Source organism: Musca vetustissima, unplaced genomic scaffold (assembly GCF_032173495.1).
Source record: "Musca vetustissima isolate MV318-11 ecotype Yass unplaced genomic scaffold, APGP_CSIRO_Mvet_v1 utg10870, whole genome shotgun sequence".
In the NCBI taxonomy this organism is placed as follows: Eukaryota; Metazoa; Arthropoda; class Insecta; order Diptera; family Muscidae; genus Musca; species Musca vetustissima.
In genome coordinates this window covers 119,031-138,341 of record NW_026875905.1, presented here as the reverse complement: position 1 = coordinate 138,341, position 19,311 = coordinate 119,031, and the positions used below count along the sequence as shown (strand labels likewise).

Here is a 19,311-nt window from a genome sequence, read left to right as displayed (position 1 = left end):
CGGCCCAGTCCGACTTTACTACTTTCCTTTCCTGTAGAAGACCATGACGTCTTCTACAATAGAAGTCTATTAGTTCCTCTTCCAAAGCAGATGGCGAGATATTCTTCGATAGAAGACCATGACTCGTTCCTCGATAAAATACCATGAGATTCCGTAAAAGAAGATGAGGGCTTCAGTAGAAGACCGAAAAAAGACTACAAGATCTTCTTCCAGAGTAGACCAAAAATAGTCTTCCCCTTAGAAGACCATGAAGTATTATTTTATATTGACAATGAGGCCGCCTCTCCACACATTTCGTACAACTAATGTATTTGGTCCACGGATGAACCCTATTGAAATTGGTTAAAATCGATTTTGATTTAGATATAGCAACCATATATACTTTACGACCGATTTTACAATAGCGATCACAGTCTCATGCTTGTCCGATTAAAAAAAAGAATGTACACCGTGCTAAATTGAGACAAGAATGACGTATATTAAGTTTTGTCGAAATCGGTTCTGATTTAGATATTGATTTATTATGTTATATTAATGATGCACCAAACTCCCAAGTTTTGTCTGAGTGAGATGAAGTTGTGCTAAGTTTTTTGAATTAAGTCGAAATAGGTTCAGATTCAGATATAGTTCCCATATAGAGTCTCAAGCGATTTTATGTTAATGGTGACCTAAACTCCCAAAGTATATCCGATTATGTCAAAATTTTGATGTTGGTTAACTTTCGATGAAACCCGTTTGGATTTCGATAGAGCTCTCATATATTTTTTCGACCGATTTCAGGTAAGTGGTGCATCAAACACCCCACTTCTTTCCTTATTACAGAAACTTTCGAATTAAGTATATAATGGAAGCTTATTTCAAGTTTTATTCAAATTGATATATAGCACCCATATATATATATATATATATATATATATCCAAAGTGGTGTAGGATATCACACAATCGGCCTTTGGTAATTTTCTTATTAGTTTACAATATATTTATTGTGATATTTATTTATGAAAATAAAAAACCTCAAAATGTTAACATTGATTTATTCATTCTTTCATTAAAGCACGTTGGGGCCATCGCATGCAAACTGTGCGGTATGCATTTGGTTACTGACTTGTTTCTTCTTCTTTGTTTTTGTTGTTTAACTGGAGGTGCTACAATTGCTGAGTGTGTTTTTTTTTTTTTTTTTTTTTTTGGCTGAGACAATGGCGATGATGAACCTGAACATCATTATCGTCTGGTGACGCTGGTTTGGCTTTGGTGACGCTGGTTTGGGAGACAGACAGACAAACAGAGAAGTAGGCAGACTGAATGTTGTTTGGCACCCATCATTGTTGTGCGCATGTGCCACAAGCTGAGAAACGGCTCATAGCACAGCACAATCTGCCAATCGGCCAAACAACAACAACACAGCACAGCACAAGAAAAACAGTTTCAATTTCATTTTTAAACAAATGCTAACCGCAAATACATCTTTAATGCATAATCAACTTTCGAAGAGTGCGGTCCGGTCGGTTGGCCAATAATAATAAGAAGAAAAACAATCGTTAAAGTGACAAAAAAGCATTTAAGCATTTAATAACCAAAGAAATAAATAGTAAAAAAACAGCAACAAAATATTTTAAAACAATAAATTGCAATTTAAGGAAATTTGGAAATAAAAAAAGAAAATATTTTCCTAAAAAAAACACAAAATGTCAATCGCGCCGCAAATATGTACGGTTGTGCTAATCATATTAGTGTCCTCATGTGTTCTAGTCGAAAATCGCAGTTATGACAATGGCCTCATATTTTACGACCTTAAAACGAAACAAATTATCTTACCTCCCACCGTATCGGTATCGCGCGGTCGTAGCCTGTCAAATTTCAAATTCTCCAGCAAGGGTTCCATATGGTCAACATTTGGTAAACCATGCGAGTGTGCCGGGCCACTGTGTGGCTGTTGTGTTGGTATCAAAGTGAAACAATATAATTTCGATCAGAAAAGTACGTGCTCAAAATATTCAAAATCTTTCTTTTTGTTATACAATACGACCACCATTTATGATAACAATCAAAATTGAAAATGAAACCCCCACCAAAAAAAAAATAATTGTTTATTTCGTACATGTCTTTAGATCTCTAGCCATTATGTAGTGCACCTTATGAATGAATTATTCACAGTAGCTGCAAAAACCAAACACAATATGCCAGATTTTGACCATTTAATATACAAATGTGTGTAAACAATTTCAGTTTTTTATTGTTTGATGTGTGTCTAAAGAAATTAAATTACCCAGATAAGTGAAATTATTAAATGAACATCTTTGATTGCTTCGGACGTAACAAAACTGTAAACTTGTTAATTGAATACAAATATCCAATTGCAAAAAAGATATACAAATATTACGCGAAACAGAGTAAACGATGTGTGTGCAATATTTAATCGAAATGAAATTGAAAGTTAATATTATTTGGCATCAAACTAAATAATCATACCGATAAATATTCAACAGAATTTAAGTCCATATTCACGAATTAGAGAAATTAATAGTATTATCCGGAATTATACTAAATGAAGGATTTTATTATAAACTGAAAAATGGATAGTTAATTTTTAATCAATTAGAAATTTCATTAACGTATTTTAGCAAGCAGGGTTTTCCAGACTTTGAATGAAAATTCTCAACTGTTTTACTACTGGTGTACAAGGTGGATTGGTATTTTACTTTCATGCTGAAGGTCTTAATTTTTGTACCCTTCACCTTCAAATGGTGCACCAATGTCCCTGAAAATCATTAGATTTGCACGAATTTTGGCATAGCGTACAAAATTAAGTCGACAATGATGTGTACTAAATTTCGCCCGATTTTAGGTAAATGGTACACCAAAGTCCCTGAAAATCATTAGATTTGTGCGAATTTTGGCATAGCGTACTAAATTAAGTCGACAATTCGCCCGATTTTAGGTAAATGGTGCACTTTATATATCTTTCGATTTGCACGAAATTTGGTATAGCGTACTAAATTAAGTCTAGAATGATGTGTGTTATCACATATATTTTCGTCCGACTTTATGTAAATGATGCACCAACTTCACTATATATCTTTCGATGTGCACGAAAATTCGATTTATAACTAAATGAAGAACTCCAAATGTGGCCGAATGCACAAAACATACTGAAATAAGTGTAACCTAACATGTGACAAGTTTCGATGAAATCGGTTTAGATTTCGATATTTTGCTTTAAATTTATTTACATAATTTTGTCCCATTGTAAGAAGCAACTCTATATCTGACCAAAATTTAGTATAGGTTGCAGAATGACATGTTTAATTTCATGGTAATGGTCCTTCAAAAATGCGACGTCTGTTGGGATTCCATCTGTTGAATATACCCAAAGTGTTGAAGGGTATCATATTGTCGGCCCCGTCCGTTCCTTATTGGTTTTATGTTATGTTTTTGTTGCTCTAGATACCGCAATTATGACCCAAACATCACTCAATTTTACATGAGGAGGGGGATTTCGCCAAAAAAATAAGCAAGGCCCTCTTGATACTATACTGCTCCACTCACAGCGTTTTATATTTTTTGATTCCGCAGAGGATAAAATGCGTCTTGACTGGGAATTGACAATATATTTTCATACTTTGACATAACAGCTACATAAAGGTCTCTCCTATTTCAACTTTTTAAAGTTCCAGCTCCGAAGTCGTTGGAAAATGTATTATATTTACAAAAATTTCAAAGGCTAAACCTTTGTGACGGAGGTACCAGAAGGTACGAACCAATAATATCCACCTTCGTACATAATATACTTACTGGAGACAGAACATTTTTTCCAAAAGACGAGCATACACCAGTAAGGAAAGTAGTAAAGTCGGACTGGGTCGATATATACCCTTCACCACTTTGGGTATATTCTTCAATTTCAATAGGGTTGGGCCAAATAAGTGACTTGTGCTACATTTCATCCAAATCGGACCATAAATGCGACCTGTACTTTGGTTAGAATTTAACATGTCCGTCTTTAGACATGCATAAATCGACTCACAAAGTGATTCTATGGATATTCTCAAAAGGAACCATGTGTCTATCTCTTTTCCTTTTGTCTGTTACAAACATATGCACCCTTCACCTTATAAAAATATTTCCAGGCGTGTGTTGATGGTATACCTCGTGGTTCAATTGACGCCGATATTCACCGTTGACGCAGATCGGCTCGTAGATCTTTCGGAGAATTTCTCCGGATTTCAAAACGGATGTAATCTGTTTTTTAGTTATGGTGTTACCGAGGTAGATTAAATCTCTGTTTACCTCAATGTTTCAGTTTTCAAGTTCCACTACTGGCTCAAATCTATTGGACGTCTTGCGCGATGATACCAACAGCTTGGTCTTCTCGCCATTTACTGCTGACCTTGTCCGAGTTAAAGTTATCCTGCATAACCGTATTAATTTTGCAGGAATGCCGAACGCAGACATGTCGCTAATATTTTCGTGGGCCTTTTGGCGAAGTGTGTGGCGCAGTGTGAAAATCGGGTCTTTGGAGGATTTTCCAGGTCTGAAGCCCCATTGTTATGATCAAATATTGTCATTGACCATTGGCTTCAATCGTTCACACAGCACGCTGGATAACACATTATATGCGATGGGAAGAAGAATAATTCCTCTATAGTTGGAACATATCGTCTTGTCCTTTTTTTTTGTGCGTGGGACACAGGATGCTCATGTTCCAATAATTGGTCTTGAATAGTTTGGCTGCTGGCTACTTTATTATTCTTCAGTCGTATAGAGTGTATACCACCTAGATAGGTATACACTCTATACCATCATCTCTCATTAGTTCTAGGGTATCTTTTTCATCGTCAATATTTTATACCAGAAGCTTTGCAAAATACTCCATCCAAATCCTCAACACACTATCTGTATATGTCAACAGGTTACCTTATTCATCTCCACAGGAGAGTGTGTCTGCACCAAAGCATTTAGTTGGGTTTTTTACTCGTTGGTAACATTTCGCATTTATGATCCAAATTGAATAAAATTTGTCACATGCCATTTATTTGGTCCAAGGACTATTGAAATTGGAGAAAATCGGTTCAGATTTTCAGATCCCATATATATTTTCGTCCTCCTCATACTTGTCCGATCGAGACACAATTTTACACAACGTACTGAATTGCGTACAGGTTGATTTTGAGTTTTGTTGAAATCGGTTCAGATTTTGATATAGGTCCCATATATTGTTTCGTCGATTTTATGTGAATGATGCCCCAAACTCCCAATATTTTTCCGATTAGACAAAATATATGCGAAGTTTTGTTGAAATTGGTTCAGATTTAGATATAGCTCCCATATAAAGTTTCGTCCGATTTTATGTAAATGTTGCAACACACTCCCAATATTGGTCCGATTGAGACAACAATTTGCACAACGTACTTAATTAGGTACAGATTGATGTATGCGAAGTTTTGTTCAAATCAGTTTAGCATTATACAATATAATATTTGTCCGTTTGAGATAAAATTGTGAATAGCGAATGCAATTGAGTCAATAATGATGTGTGTTAAGGTTCATTGAAATCGGTTCAGATTTATATATAGGTCATATATATATATATATATATATATATATATATATATATTTTCGTCCGATTTCATGTAAATTGTGCACCGAAGAGGCTATGTTTGTTCGATTTACACCAAATTTGTGTAAATCTGTTCTATCTACAGGATATTTTATATAAAATATTAGCATCTCTTGTATGCCTAAGGTGGTGAAGGTCCCCTCCGAATTTTGAACTTTCCTTACTTGTTTATTTATTTTTTAGGCTTGTAGGGTAGGCTTGTGCTATATGCTAGACGAGTGCGAACCTTGGCTGCTACAAGGTAATGGTGCAAATCGATATTCGTCTAAAACACAGGGTGAATACCTGTCGTCTATCACAACATGATCAATTTGATTTCCCCTTGTTCGATCGGGAGAAATCCGATATGCTTGAATCTGGTGTTGCTAACTTCTATGTTTTTGCTGCCGCAAAGACAATCAGCCGGATGTTTTTCATGGAGGCTGAATTTTCAGACGGTGACACCAAAACGATTTTCGCACGGGCGCAAATAAGACTGATGTAGAAAAACTTCGCTTTTATACGGATTAAAGCGATTGGGTCATCTACAGGAGTAAATCTGGAGACGAGGTCTTTTATTCTCCTGTTCACCATAAATTCACTGCCAAATTCATGTTTCGCTTCATGCAAGCTATAATACAGAACGTAATCATCTGATTCACTTACGTCCTTTTCCATCGTATTTCTTTTAAGGCAATAATATCGACTTTGTACTTCTTAAGTACATCTGCTAATGCGAAAACTGTGTCTTTTCTGTTCAACGTGCGCACATACCAAGCGCAAATCGTGATCAGCGGAGGTCATAAAGATAAGGCAGGTTTGGTTTTCTTTTTCGTATCTTTTTCATAGAATGTGGGGTTTTCCGAGTCTGGGCAAATAAACCCGACGGCTCAATCCATTCTTTTTAATTCTTATGAGTGAACTCGCGGCACATATCGGCTCACTATTCAACGGATGTTGAAAGTAGCTACCCCAGGGGAGGTCAGTATCCACAATTTAGATGAAAGAGGGACCAAGATAAGCCTTAAAATCAATCGGAGCCGTTGCTTGGCATCTATCATCCCCTACGTCACCCTCATCTATATATATAAAAATGGAGCCATAAAAATGTATACTAACTCATCAATTGAGAACGGCTAGACCGATTTAACTCAAAGTTTCTTTCAGTTTTCGGTAATTACAGTGGGAAGGTTTTTATGAAAGAAAATTTTAAGAAAAATCCGCGAAAATCTTGCAAAAATTATTTTAAAAAAATGGCTGGACCGATTTGACTTAAAATTTCTGTTAGTTGTTTGTAATTGAAGTGGAGAGATTTTAATGAAAGAACATTTTGAGAAAAATCCGCGAAAATGTTGCAAAAATTATTTTAAAGAAACGGCTGGACGATTTGACTTACAGTTTCTGTTAGTAGTCTGTAATTGAAGTGGAAAGGTTTTAATGAAAGAAAATTTTGAGAAAAATCCGCAAAAATGTTGCAAAATGTATTTTTAAAGATATTAGAATGTCCACACATTTTATATCGAACCTTTATGATTTCATCTCTTCGTAGTTCTTCTTGGACATATTTTGGGCGAAAATTGGCAGCGTATATCTTTAAGTAGTTGTCATTTATGAAAAATTCTCAAAATATGATAATTTTCTACAATCAATTGGATTGTCATTGCCTTGAAAAAACTATTGTATATATGTATGTATATAAAAGTGAATTGCTGTTCATTAGTGTCGCTAAAACTCGAGAACGGCTGAACGGATTTATCTGATCTTAGTCTTGAAAACCGCGAAAAATTTTCAAAAAAATTATTATGAAGCATATTTGCATTTCCACGAATTTTGTATCAAGCTATTTGCACCACGTCGTAGTTGCTTTTTGAGATATTTTGGGCTAGAATTGGTAGCGACCAATCCTATAAGCCCTCATTTGTCAATTATTGAAAATTTTAAATTTCAATTGGATTGACATTGTATTTAAACTTTTTTGTGAGAATACAAAAAATAATTGAGAAGTATATCTTTGAATGTACAAATTACAACCAAATACCGAATTTTAGGTATATGGGGGATATTCGTTATATGGGGGATATTCGAATTCTTGGGCCAATATTGATCATCTCAATTAGGCAGTATAAGTAGTAGTACCCCTATTATTAAATTAGAAGTAATTCTGTTGAATATTGGGGGCTACCATAAAAAGTGAACGAAAATGTAACATTTTCAATACCAAATGTCTTATGAGTAGTAGAAATGTGCAAATTTCAAAGTTCTATATTAAATCGTGGAGGGTATAAAAAGCTAATTTAATATTACGCTACTGTTATATGGAAGTCTAATAAATATATTGGGGAAAATGTAATTAAATACGGAAGTCAAACTTATATGTGCATTTAAATGTTTTTAATTTAAATGATTTTCCACGAATTCAATTATTAATCAACAAAACTTTAAAAGACAAAAATAGCAAATAGCTCCTAAACATAAAATTTTAGATATTCAGTATTGTAATGTTATATTCTGTGTGTTCGGACAAATACCAAGGTATTACAAAAATCTGTGGAGGGTATAAAAACCAACCTAAAATGACGAAAATTATACATCAACTATATTGCTAGGCAATACAACGTTTGCCGGGCCCGCTAGTATTGTATAGTTTTTGTAAAAATATTGAAAAGTTTCTATCAAAGCGCAGAATCTGTTCGCTTTATTTTATATGGATATTAACTCCTTTATGTTTAATGAATTGTTGTTAAAAAAAATAAAAAAAAATGTTTGAAGAAAAAACAACACATTTACATATCATTAAATCGAATGGCTTATAAATTATTTTAACACCCTATGTCAATGAGCTTCTTTGTTTTTGGCGCTACTCTTTTGTCTGGTGAAGATGTCAGTTGGCGGCAGTTGCAAGACACTTTCAACTTTGATTCATTTGCAAAAAAATGAAAACAAAACTTTCTCGTTGCAATTTATTGTTAACCTGACGTAGTTTAGTTTGCTTTTAATATCGCTTGTAAGCGAATTGCATGAACGCCATGGCGTCTGAAAATGAAACAGGGGTTGGGTTGGGGGACAAGTAGGCATGCAAATCAAATCAAATGACTAGTAAATTATCTATGGAAAAATATGTTCACTTTCATTGACAATGTCAGTCATTCAAACTATTTTTTGTTTTTGCAATTCAGACACTTTGAAGTCATGCAAAGAGACAACTAAAAGTGTAGCATTGACTATGCGCCAAAGTGTAATAATAATAAATTTCATTTTAAACAATGTAATTTAATTTGTTTATGATCTATTTGAAATATGCATTAATTTTAATTATATAGGAGTTAATTTATGCTGGCAGGTGATGATGGCACTGGCATATTGCTTGTTTAAACAAAGACACGAACAAAAGCAAATAAAAATCGTTATGTTTATGTAGGGGCAACCCTGAAACTTGGGTCAATAATAATAATAATTTTATTAATACGGATATGTGCTATCCAATCAGAACTCAAAATACCAATTTGCGGCCAATTCGGTTGGAAAACATGTCCAAAAATACCGAGTATTGGGGATAACCGTTATATGGGGGCTACCGTGAAACTTGTATCAATATTAATAATTTTTTACTTTTTTAGGTAAGCCAGAGTGATCCCTTTCTTGTTGTTTTAAAAATAACCAGTAAGGAAAGTAGTAAAGTCGGACTGGGCCGACTATATGATACCCTTCACCTCTTTGGGGACATTCTACATATGTATCTTTACAGATTCGTCTTTTCGAAGGAACATCGACATGAAATTGAACGAACTTAAAAATGCGATCTTTAACTATAAGTAAGCCGACTAACATCAATCCTTACACACACCATTCTGCAATCTATACCACACTTATTAAATAGACTTTAAGCAAACTTTACGCACGCTATTTGGTATGCTTCACTGTTTAAAATGAAACATCAATCAAGCACCCATTGATTATTTGGTTTACAATCAACATTAATAGGTCGAAATTATATATGGAAGCTATGCTATATCTAAATCTAAACCGATTTCAATGAAACTTGCCCGAGATTAATTTATATTAATTTCAGTACGTTTTGACAATCGACTTAGCTATGGGTCTTTAGTACACCATTTACTTAAAATAGGACGGAAGTATATATAGGAGCTATATGTAAATCTGAACCAATTTCAAGAAAACTTGACACACGAATGGTTATAAAAAGTTCAGTACATCGTACAAAATTGTGTGGTTTTTGGTTCTTTAGTGTATAATTTACATTAAATCGGAAGAAAATATGTATTGGAGCTATATCTAAATCTGAACCGCTTTTCACGAAACTTAGCACAAATCATTCTGGACCCAATTCAGTACCGTATGTACCGTACCGTATATAGGGACTTTGGAGACACATTTACGTTAAATCGGGCGAAAATATATATGGGAGCTATATATATAAATCTGACCCGATTTTCTATATACGGGAGCTATATCTAAATCAGAACCGATTTTCTCGAAACGTGGCACACATCAATCTGAACCTAATTTAGTACTCTGTGCTAAATTTCGTGCAAATCGAAAGATATTGAGGGACTTTGGTGCACCATTTACCTTAAATCGGACGAAAATATATATATATATATATATAGGAGCTATATCTGAATCTGCACCGAATTTTCCCAATTTCAATAGGGTTCGTCCTTGGGCCAAATAAGTGATTTGTGTCAAATTTCACCCAAAGCGGATCATAAATGCGACTTGTACATTGTTTACAATTTAACATCTACAGACGGACGGACGGACGGACGGACACGCATAAATCGACTCAAAAAGTGATTCTATGCATATTCTCAAAAGGAACCATGTGTCTATCTCGTTTCCTTTTGCCTGTTACAAACATATGCACAAAGACATAATACTCTGTACCACAATGTGGTGAAGGGTATAAAAACAACAAAATTTTTATTTTTAAAGTGGGTTATGGTCACATTGATTACTTTCGGAAAGGCAGAGAAGACTATAGTTTCGGATTTCGCCACAAATTCTCATCAGCTCTCTTAGTTTTTTGCTTGGGATATTGTCCCAGGGAGTCATGTATCACTCCACTAAACAAAAACCCCTTCTTCCCCAATTTTGTTACATCCACAACTTTAAGCCAAAGTACTTTTAGAGTACGCTCTGTTTAAGAATTCTCTAAAAGTCTCAGAAAATGTTATGGCGGAACATGTAACCATGTGCCATTACTCCACTGTTATGCGTCTCTACTTTGCAGAGAATCAACATAACATGTTTGTGCTGTCGTCTATTTAGATTCAGTGTGGCATTTGTTTGTAGAGATGTGTGTGTTTACTTTTTTAGGTAAGCCAGCTTGATGCCACACTGAATCTATTAATAATTTTTGGTAAGAAGATGTGCTCATTTGTGACGAAAACCCTTAAAACAGCACGAAAATATATATGGAAGATATATCTAAATCTGAACCATTTTCACCAAAACCTGACACACGTTAGGCTATACTATCTTCAGTAATTTTGTGCCAATCGGCTGAACTTAGCGTCTTTTTTCACCATTTACCTAAAATCGGACGAAAATATATATAGGATACACATCTTAATCTGAACCGATTTCAATAAAACTTGGCTATTCTATCTTAAGTACTTGGATCAAAATTTCGTGCCAATTGGCCTAAATTTGACTCTTTGGTGCACCATTTACCACAAATCGGACGAAACCATATATTGGAGATATAGCTCCAAATATGAACCGATTTTCACTAATTTCCAAAGGGATCGTCCTTAGGACAAATAAATGATCTGTGCCAAATTTTATCTAAATGCACCTGCACAGACGGACGGACATGAATAAATAGACTCAGAAATTGATTCTATGCATATTCTCAAAAGGAACCATGGATCTATCTCGTTTCCTTTTGCCTGTTACAAACATATGCACAAAGACATTATACCTTGCACCACAGTGTGGTAAGAGGTGTAAAAATCAAGTCTCATAACGGAGCCCGTATTTTTAAGGTCCTAGTCGTATATTTATCAAATTTACCTTAATTGTCTTTCAGGCGACGATTTTTTTTTTTTGGTTCTCACGGCCGTTTGTTTTGCCTAATTTTATTTTTAAAATATTTTTATCTTAACAATAACAAAGCGTATTTTAATAATACATATTTCTCTCCCTCCGCATCTTCTTACAGTGTGCGCCAATGTGACATATGTGGGACCGAAAAACGAACTAAACCTCGAGATGTTTGTCAATGAAACACAATCAGCTAAATATGCCGTTTCTGCTCGTAATCCTTCACCATTTTGTATACCGGTAATGTTGGGCATACCCATGTCGATGTGTGTCCAAATGTCCGATGTTGGACTGCAGGGTGATAATATGCATGCCTGTATGGATTTTATGGTTCAGCTGGCATCGACACAAATATTTGAAATGCATTTCCAGTGTATGCAGATAGGAGCACAGGGAGCTCAATGGGTGTTGCCCGGTGGCGGTCCCGTTATACCTCCCTCTCAAAGTAAAATTACCGATCGTAGTGATACAATGTCTGATGAATATTACGACGAAGAGGAAGAAGAGGAGGAGATTGAGCAAGGAGAGGAAGAAAATACTATTGAAACGGATGAGGCAACAAATAAATTAGTGGTGCCACAGAAATTGGGAGAAAAAGAAGAAGAGGACACAAATAAAGCTGAAACAGAGACTAATAAGATTATGGAATCCCAGAAGAAGGAAATGGATGAGGATGTAAATAAAGCAGAGGAGGAATTGGATTATGAAGATCTTATGGAAGAAAGTGATACGAATATATCCAAAGAAAATGAAGTCATAACCCCTGAAGAGAAAAAGGAAGAGAACGGAAAAGCTCCTAGTGTGGACAGTTATACTTTAAGACCTTTGAAAGCAAAAAGTGAAGAGGAGAGTTCAGCAGAACTTGAAACATCTGATGACAGCCAGATGTCAATTGAAAATAAAAATCACGATGAACAAATGAATCTTAGCAATGAAATAACTGAAAACTCTGAGGACCAGACAATGAAAAAAATCAATTTGGAAAATGACACTCAACCCATTATGGCTAATAGCGAAACAATGGAAAACATACCCATTGACAATATCAATGACACGGTAATGACTGTTACATCTTCCACAACACAAACTCCATTAATAATGCTGCCAAAAACCCCGACAACAACAACAACTACACCATTAAACGGACCACTGAACTCAACGTCGGATACCAAACCAGAGGAAAATAATAATAGTGGTCATAATGAGAGTGATTACGATGATGATGATGAAGGAGAAGAAGAAAGTGCTGAAGAGGATGATGAAATCGATGAGGATGATGCTGATGAAGATGAAGACGATGACGACAATGATGATGATGATGAATCGACTTCGACTGAAGTGAAAGAGCCTGTAAATGTTAATCGAAATAAACAAAAATTGACAACCACAACAAATGACAATGATATTGAAAATGTGACAGTCATTCCGTCCACGACCACCACTACCACCACCAAATTAGATGAGGAAAAAACTAAAGAAGACGATAACACAACTGCTGATGATGACGATGAATACTATGATGAAGATGAAGAATACGATGAAATTGCAGCGGATGTCCCAGCCAATAAAGAAAATTCCACGAGTGGCCTTGATGTTGCAATCCCAGTAACGCCACAAGCCGTAGCCACAAAGCAGACATTATCACCAACAACAACAAATACGATTGTTGAGAAATCTGAACATGACATTGCTGTAAATCTTCAATTATCCCCAGATGACATGCCTAATGCCAAAGACAACAACAATCACACAATAACAAATGCAACTGCCAGTGTTAACACAACAAATGAAATTGAGAAGTCACCACAACTCACGGAGGTACCAACTGTCAGCAGCAACAGTGACGATGCAGCAACACCTCTAACACCTGTTCGTAAGCTATACAGACTATATCGAGAGAAACATATACCCGCACGATTCTATAGTGGTCACCATTATAAACAACAACAACAACACCACGATAATGTGTAACACCACATTGATTTGCTTTTAAGTCTCTATTCTCCTGCGTGGTCATTAGCGGAAAGTAGAGTTATTTATTTTTTAACATAATTATAATAGTTTTTGTATATACATACTTATTTTTATTTTAAACAGATTATATATGTAAGTGGCATAAACACAATATTTACATAGTCATTAACATATTTATGAGATAATCAGTTTTTTTCTCTAAAGTGATGGCGATTGGAATATGGAAATGTTTAGATTAACAGTCATATCTGTTACACAGGCCTTAAACGCGTGTCCATGCCAGTCAATTTTAATTTGAAGTTTCTAACAATTTTCAAATTTAGTTCACCACAAGTTATACAAAATTTGTCAGTCCGTTTGAAACACCTCGAAATATTCGTCGGAGGTCCCATAAATATTGTTGATCAGTTTTTATTATTTTTATGAAAAAACCTTTCGAAAAGCTTTTGATGTTTGACAAAAAAGTTTTTTTGAATACATTTATAAGAGTATTTAAAGATTACCAGAAGGGAGCCTTCAGACGATCTATTCACTACCGCTCGTATATAAAAACTCCATTCTAGTTCGTATATAAAACTCCATTCTATAAAGACTCCGTTCTGGTTGCCTATAAACACTCCCCATAGACGACAAGAATGGAGTCTTTATAGACGACTCAAATGGAGTCTTCATACGATTTTTCTAGACGACGAGTATGGAGTCTTTATATACGAGCAGATAGGAGTCTTTATAGACGATCAGAATGGAATCATCATAGATTCAGAAGGGAGTATTTATCGACGAGCATTTAGGAGTATTTATAGACGATCAGAATGGAATCATCATAGATCAGAAGAGAGTATTTATAGACGACCAGAATGGAGTCTTGGTTGGCTGTCAGAATGAAGTCGTTGTTAATGACCAAAATGGAGACTTTATTAACGACAAGATTGGAGTATTTATAAACGACTCAAATGGAGTCTTCATACGAATAGGGAGTCTTTATAGACGATTACATAGGTGTTTCAGACGTTCTCAAGATTTAACTCTGGTAGTGAAAACTTATATTTATGAGTTCTAGAGGCATGCTACTTTAAAATATCAATAAATATGAATATTTTTCCAATTTTTATACCCTTCACCACACTTGTGCATATGTTTGTAACAGGCAAAAATAATCGAGATAGACCCATGGTTCCTTTTGAGAATATGGATAGAATCACTTTCTGAGTCGATTTCTGCATGCCCGTCTGTCGGTCGGTCCGTCCGTCCATGTATTTTTGTTAACAAAGTACAGGTCGCATTTATGATCCAATTTGTATGAAATTTGGCAAAGGTCACTTAATTGGCCCAAGGACGAACCCTATTGAAATTGGAGAAAATCGGTCCACGTTTAGGCATAGTTCCCATATAATGGTACCCCCCAAGTTTCGGTATTTTGAGGTTCTTTAGCGCGTTGTTTTAACTGAATTCGCTGAAATTTGGTACTTTGAGTTCTTATTGGATAGCAAATCTCTCCACTAAAAATTAAAAATAAGGGTCCATATAGCTCCCATATAAGGGTACCCCCAATTTTGCGGTATTTTGGGTTTTTTGATCCCATTTATCGACCGAATTCGCTAAAATTTGGTACTTTGTGTTTTTATTGGGTAGCAAATCTCTCCACTATAAATTATAAATATAGGTCCATTTTTTCGGGTAGCCCCCATATAAGGGTACCCCCCAATTTTCGGTGTTTTGGGGTTCTTGAACGCGTTTCTCAATCAAATTCTTTGTAATTTGTTTTTTTATAGTCGTATATGGCAACAAACCTCCCTCCCAAAAATTATTAATATTCGCCCCCTTTTAGGGGTAGTCCCCACATAACCCCCTTTTTATACCCTTCACCACACTTTGGTGCATATGTTTGTAACAGACAAAATTAATTGAGATAGACCCATGGTTCCTTTTGAGAATACGCATAGAAACTCTTTCTGAGTCGATTTTTGCATGTCCGTCTGTCCGTCCGTCCATGTATTTTTGTTAACAAAGAACAGGTGACTTAATTGACCCAAGGACAACCCCTATTGAAATTGGAGAAAATCGGTTCAGATTTAGATTTAGCTCCACATATATATTTTCGTCCGATTTTAACTTATTGATGCATCAAACTCCCAATTGTGGTCCGATTGAGAAAAAATTTTGCACAGAGTATTGAATTAGGTCTATATAGTTATATGTCAAAGTTTGTTGAAATTGGTTCAGATTTAGATATAGCTCCGATGTATAGTTTCGTCCGATTTAAAGTACATTGTGCACCAAACTCCCAATATTGGTCCGATTGAAGCAAAATTTTGCACAGAGTACTAAATTACGTCCCGACTGATGTATGCGAAATTTCTAGATCTACAGGATATTGGAGATATTAACATGCCTTGCATGTACCCATAGTGGTGAAGGGTATCATATAGTCGGCCCGGTCCGACTTTTGAACATTCCTTACTGGGTGCCATTGAACAACACATGCTATCATCCATACATTTCGAAGGAAGGTATTTTCATTTAAATTTTGAAAGCTGAATGTTGTCAAAAGTACATTTATTAATAATTGTATATTTATGCCATGATTTTGTACTTTTATCTTAAATACCTGTAAAGGTGGACGGGTTGATTTATGAAAATCAAAAGAAAGTGCTTCTGTTGCTGGTTGCCTTAAGCGATAGTCTTATCCGACATGAAGGCCATGTTCAAATATTTCACATACTATTAAAAACAAAAAATATTTCTACAAAAATTGCTTGCGGTAACCATAAACTATCTATGTACATAAGTACTCTACTAAATTCTAACATCTTTAAATATTATTTTCGAATATTTTCTAAGAAAACATCTAATTACCATTTATAAAAATCTAAATATTAACGATCATTTTACAATCGGAATTTTTTAAAGGCCTCAAAACTTAATGCTTTCTTCTACTTTCTATTCCAATTGCCTGGCCGAGTCAAAGTGTGCGTATGTTAAACCAGATTTTATGATGTCAAACATTACGTGTAAACATTAATATGCACATACACACTCTGACCAACTGATTAATTGTTTAATGTTTTTCTTGTTCGCTTGTTGAAATTGTTGTTTATGACTTGTTAATGTTATTGTTATTATTATTACTATTAATATATTTTTGTTATTTATTTCTATAGCCGTAGGTTATTTTTCTAATTTTTATAATTTAGTTATAATTGTGTGTAATATTTTAATAAAATGTAAAACAAATATTTAAAATAAACAAAAAACTTGTTTATTTGTGATAATAATTTGTCTAAATATAATATTGGTAAGTATAATGAAAATTATAATTTATAGACGAACTAAATGGGTGTCTATATTCACGATCTGAAGGGTGTCTGTAGAGACGAATGAAGGCTGACAAACAGAATGAAGTCTTTCTATGTCAGGGAGTCTTTGCAGACGGTCTGAAGGTAGTCTTTATAGACTATATACAAATATTAAGCGATTTCAAACAAACATGTCACAGGTTAGGTTATAGTAACTTCAAAACGTTTTGTTCCTATCAGCCTATTGGTTCCTTGGTGCGTCAATTACTTAAAATCAAACTATAATAAAAGGGAGCTATATCTAAATCTGGACCGATTTTCACGAAACAAGACAGACATCACTCTAGACTCTGGTGTAGACTTTGGTGCACCATTTACATGAAATCGGACGAAACTATATATGGGAGCTATATCTAAATCTGGACCGATTGTCTCGAAACTTTGCAGACTTCACTCTAGGCTCAATTCAGTACGTTATGCCATATTTCGTGCAAATCGAAGGATATATAGGGACTTTGGTGCACCATTTACATGAAATCGGACGAAACTATATATGGGAGCTATATCTAAATCTGAACCGATTTTCATGGAACTTTGCAGGCATAATTATAGCCCTAAATGATTAGGCTGTACGAAATTTCGTGCAAATCGAAAGCTATATAGGGACCGTTTACATTAAATCGGTTAAATATATATATGGGAGCTATATTTAAATCTGAACCGATTTTTCCCAATTTCAATAGGGTTCGTCCTTGGGCCGAATAAGTGACCTATGCGAAATTTCATCCAATTCGGATCATAAACGCGACCTGTACTTTGTTTACAATTTAACATGCACAGACAGACGGACGGACGGACATGCATAAATCGACTTAGAAAGTGATTCTTTGCATATTCTCAAAAGGAACCATGTGTCTATCTCGTTTCCTTTTGCCTGTTACAAACATATGCACAAAGACATAATACCCTGTACCACAGTGTGGTGAAGGGTATACAAATCAGGAGACATTCTGAATCGAGTTCGTGGCCATTCAGGGTATTCGGATCCTAACATCCATTCCCTAGATTAATTTGTTTGAAAATAATAATAATAGGAACATGTTGTTCCTTAAAGTATCTGAAATGTTGATATGTCAGGGGAAATATAAAATCAGGTGCCTAATCGTTTTCCAATGTCTTTGAACTTATAAACAGAACACTTCGCATATATCCGATACCAAAAATGTGTATCACAGAGAAAACTAATATACGAGATATTTTCTTTGCAAAAATCGATCATTAAGCTCAGCTGTAAAGAGAACAACTAACAAAAAAACAGCAATATTAGAAAATATAACATAATATCTAATTTGAAGGTTGTACCAAAACCTCCGTGCGATGGTACCTATTCGTATTGAACATGCCAACTACCGATAACATTCAGGTTGGAAAACGGGGGTAAGAACTTCAACATACCGAAAACTGAACGGGAAATAATTATGGCGTCTTTTTTAAACGTTAAGCTATAGTGCATAATTTCTTGGGTGATGTTTTTTATACACAAGAATTCGTTATGTCTAATTAAAGTCAACTCTATGAGAAAATTAGGTCAATGTCTTTATAATACCGAAAATAGAGGGGGGACCTGTATGTATTGCTATATCAAAACGTGGACATAAATAGATAATCCCGGAATGACATATTTTAGCTACCACAATCGGAATGGAGATATATTAATTTTTGATAGGAAGATTTGACACCACATTAGATATTATGGGGGATACCCTAATCCCCAAAAATGTGGAGTGCCATTATATGTAGGCTTCTCGGAAGATTGCGCAATTATTTTAGGGACACTTTATACTCAATGATCATCCAAAATATAAAATGAAAGCCAAACACCGAATATTAAGTATACCCTATATTAAATTAAAAACAATTCCGTGCCCAAGATCTTCAAAATATGCAATGTTTATTGCTGCCGTTATATGGGCTGTATCCCGAAACATGTGCCAATATTAATAATATTTGGTACGGACACTTTCGGCTCAATTACAATCAATTCTGTTGAAAAAATTTCAGAGCACTGTCTCAAATCGCGGAGTGTGGAAAAGGCTATCGTTATTTGAATTATACATCAACAATATTGCTATGTAAGGCAGCGTTTGCCGGGCCCGCTAGTAAATAAATAAATATATATAAATATTGGGTGCATCATTTAAATTAAATCGGACGAAAAAAGATATCGTTAGCTAAAATGCAAAAAGGCGTAACTAACAAAAGCAGAATTGTGTAGGAGAAGCAAAAAACTGTTTTGAACGAAAACTATAAACATGTCATGTGAAATGAAAAAGTATGCCCGGCAGGGTGATATTGCATATGACGAATAATAGACTATA

At 34.9% G+C, this 19,311-nt stretch overlaps 1 protein-coding gene across 1 annotated transcript; it reads left to right on the top strand.

Moving 5' to 3' along the window:
• The first annotated feature begins 1,686 nt into the window (after nucleotides 1-1,686).
• On the top strand, nucleotides 1,687-13,634 carry LOC133338432 (protein PFC0760c-like). The gene is made up of 3 exons (XM_061546606.1): nucleotides 1,687-1,978; nucleotides 11,782-13,013; nucleotides 13,128-13,634. Exons 1-3 carry the CDS (start codon nucleotides 1,687-1,689, stop codon nucleotides 13,632-13,634), a joined length of 2,031 nt encoding a protein of 676 aa, XP_061402590.1.
• Nucleotides 13,635-19,311: the final 5,677 nt, after the last annotated feature.

What these genes read in the sequence shown, in the direction of transcription:
- LOC133338432 (XM_061546606.1), top strand. Translation starts at nt 1,687, where the DNA reads ATGTCAATCGCGCCGCAAATATGTACGGTTGTGCTAATCATATTAGTG. An exon ending in ATATAATTTCGATCAGAAAA is followed by an intron (nt 1,979 to 11,781) that starts GTACGTGCTCAA and finishes ATCTTCTTACAG; the next exon opens with TGTGCGCCAATGTGACATAT. An exon ending in CGACTGAAGTGAAAGAGCCT is followed by an intron (nt 13,014 to 13,127) that starts GTAAATGTTAAT and finishes AAATTAGATGAG; the next exon opens with GAAAAAACTAAAGAAGACGA.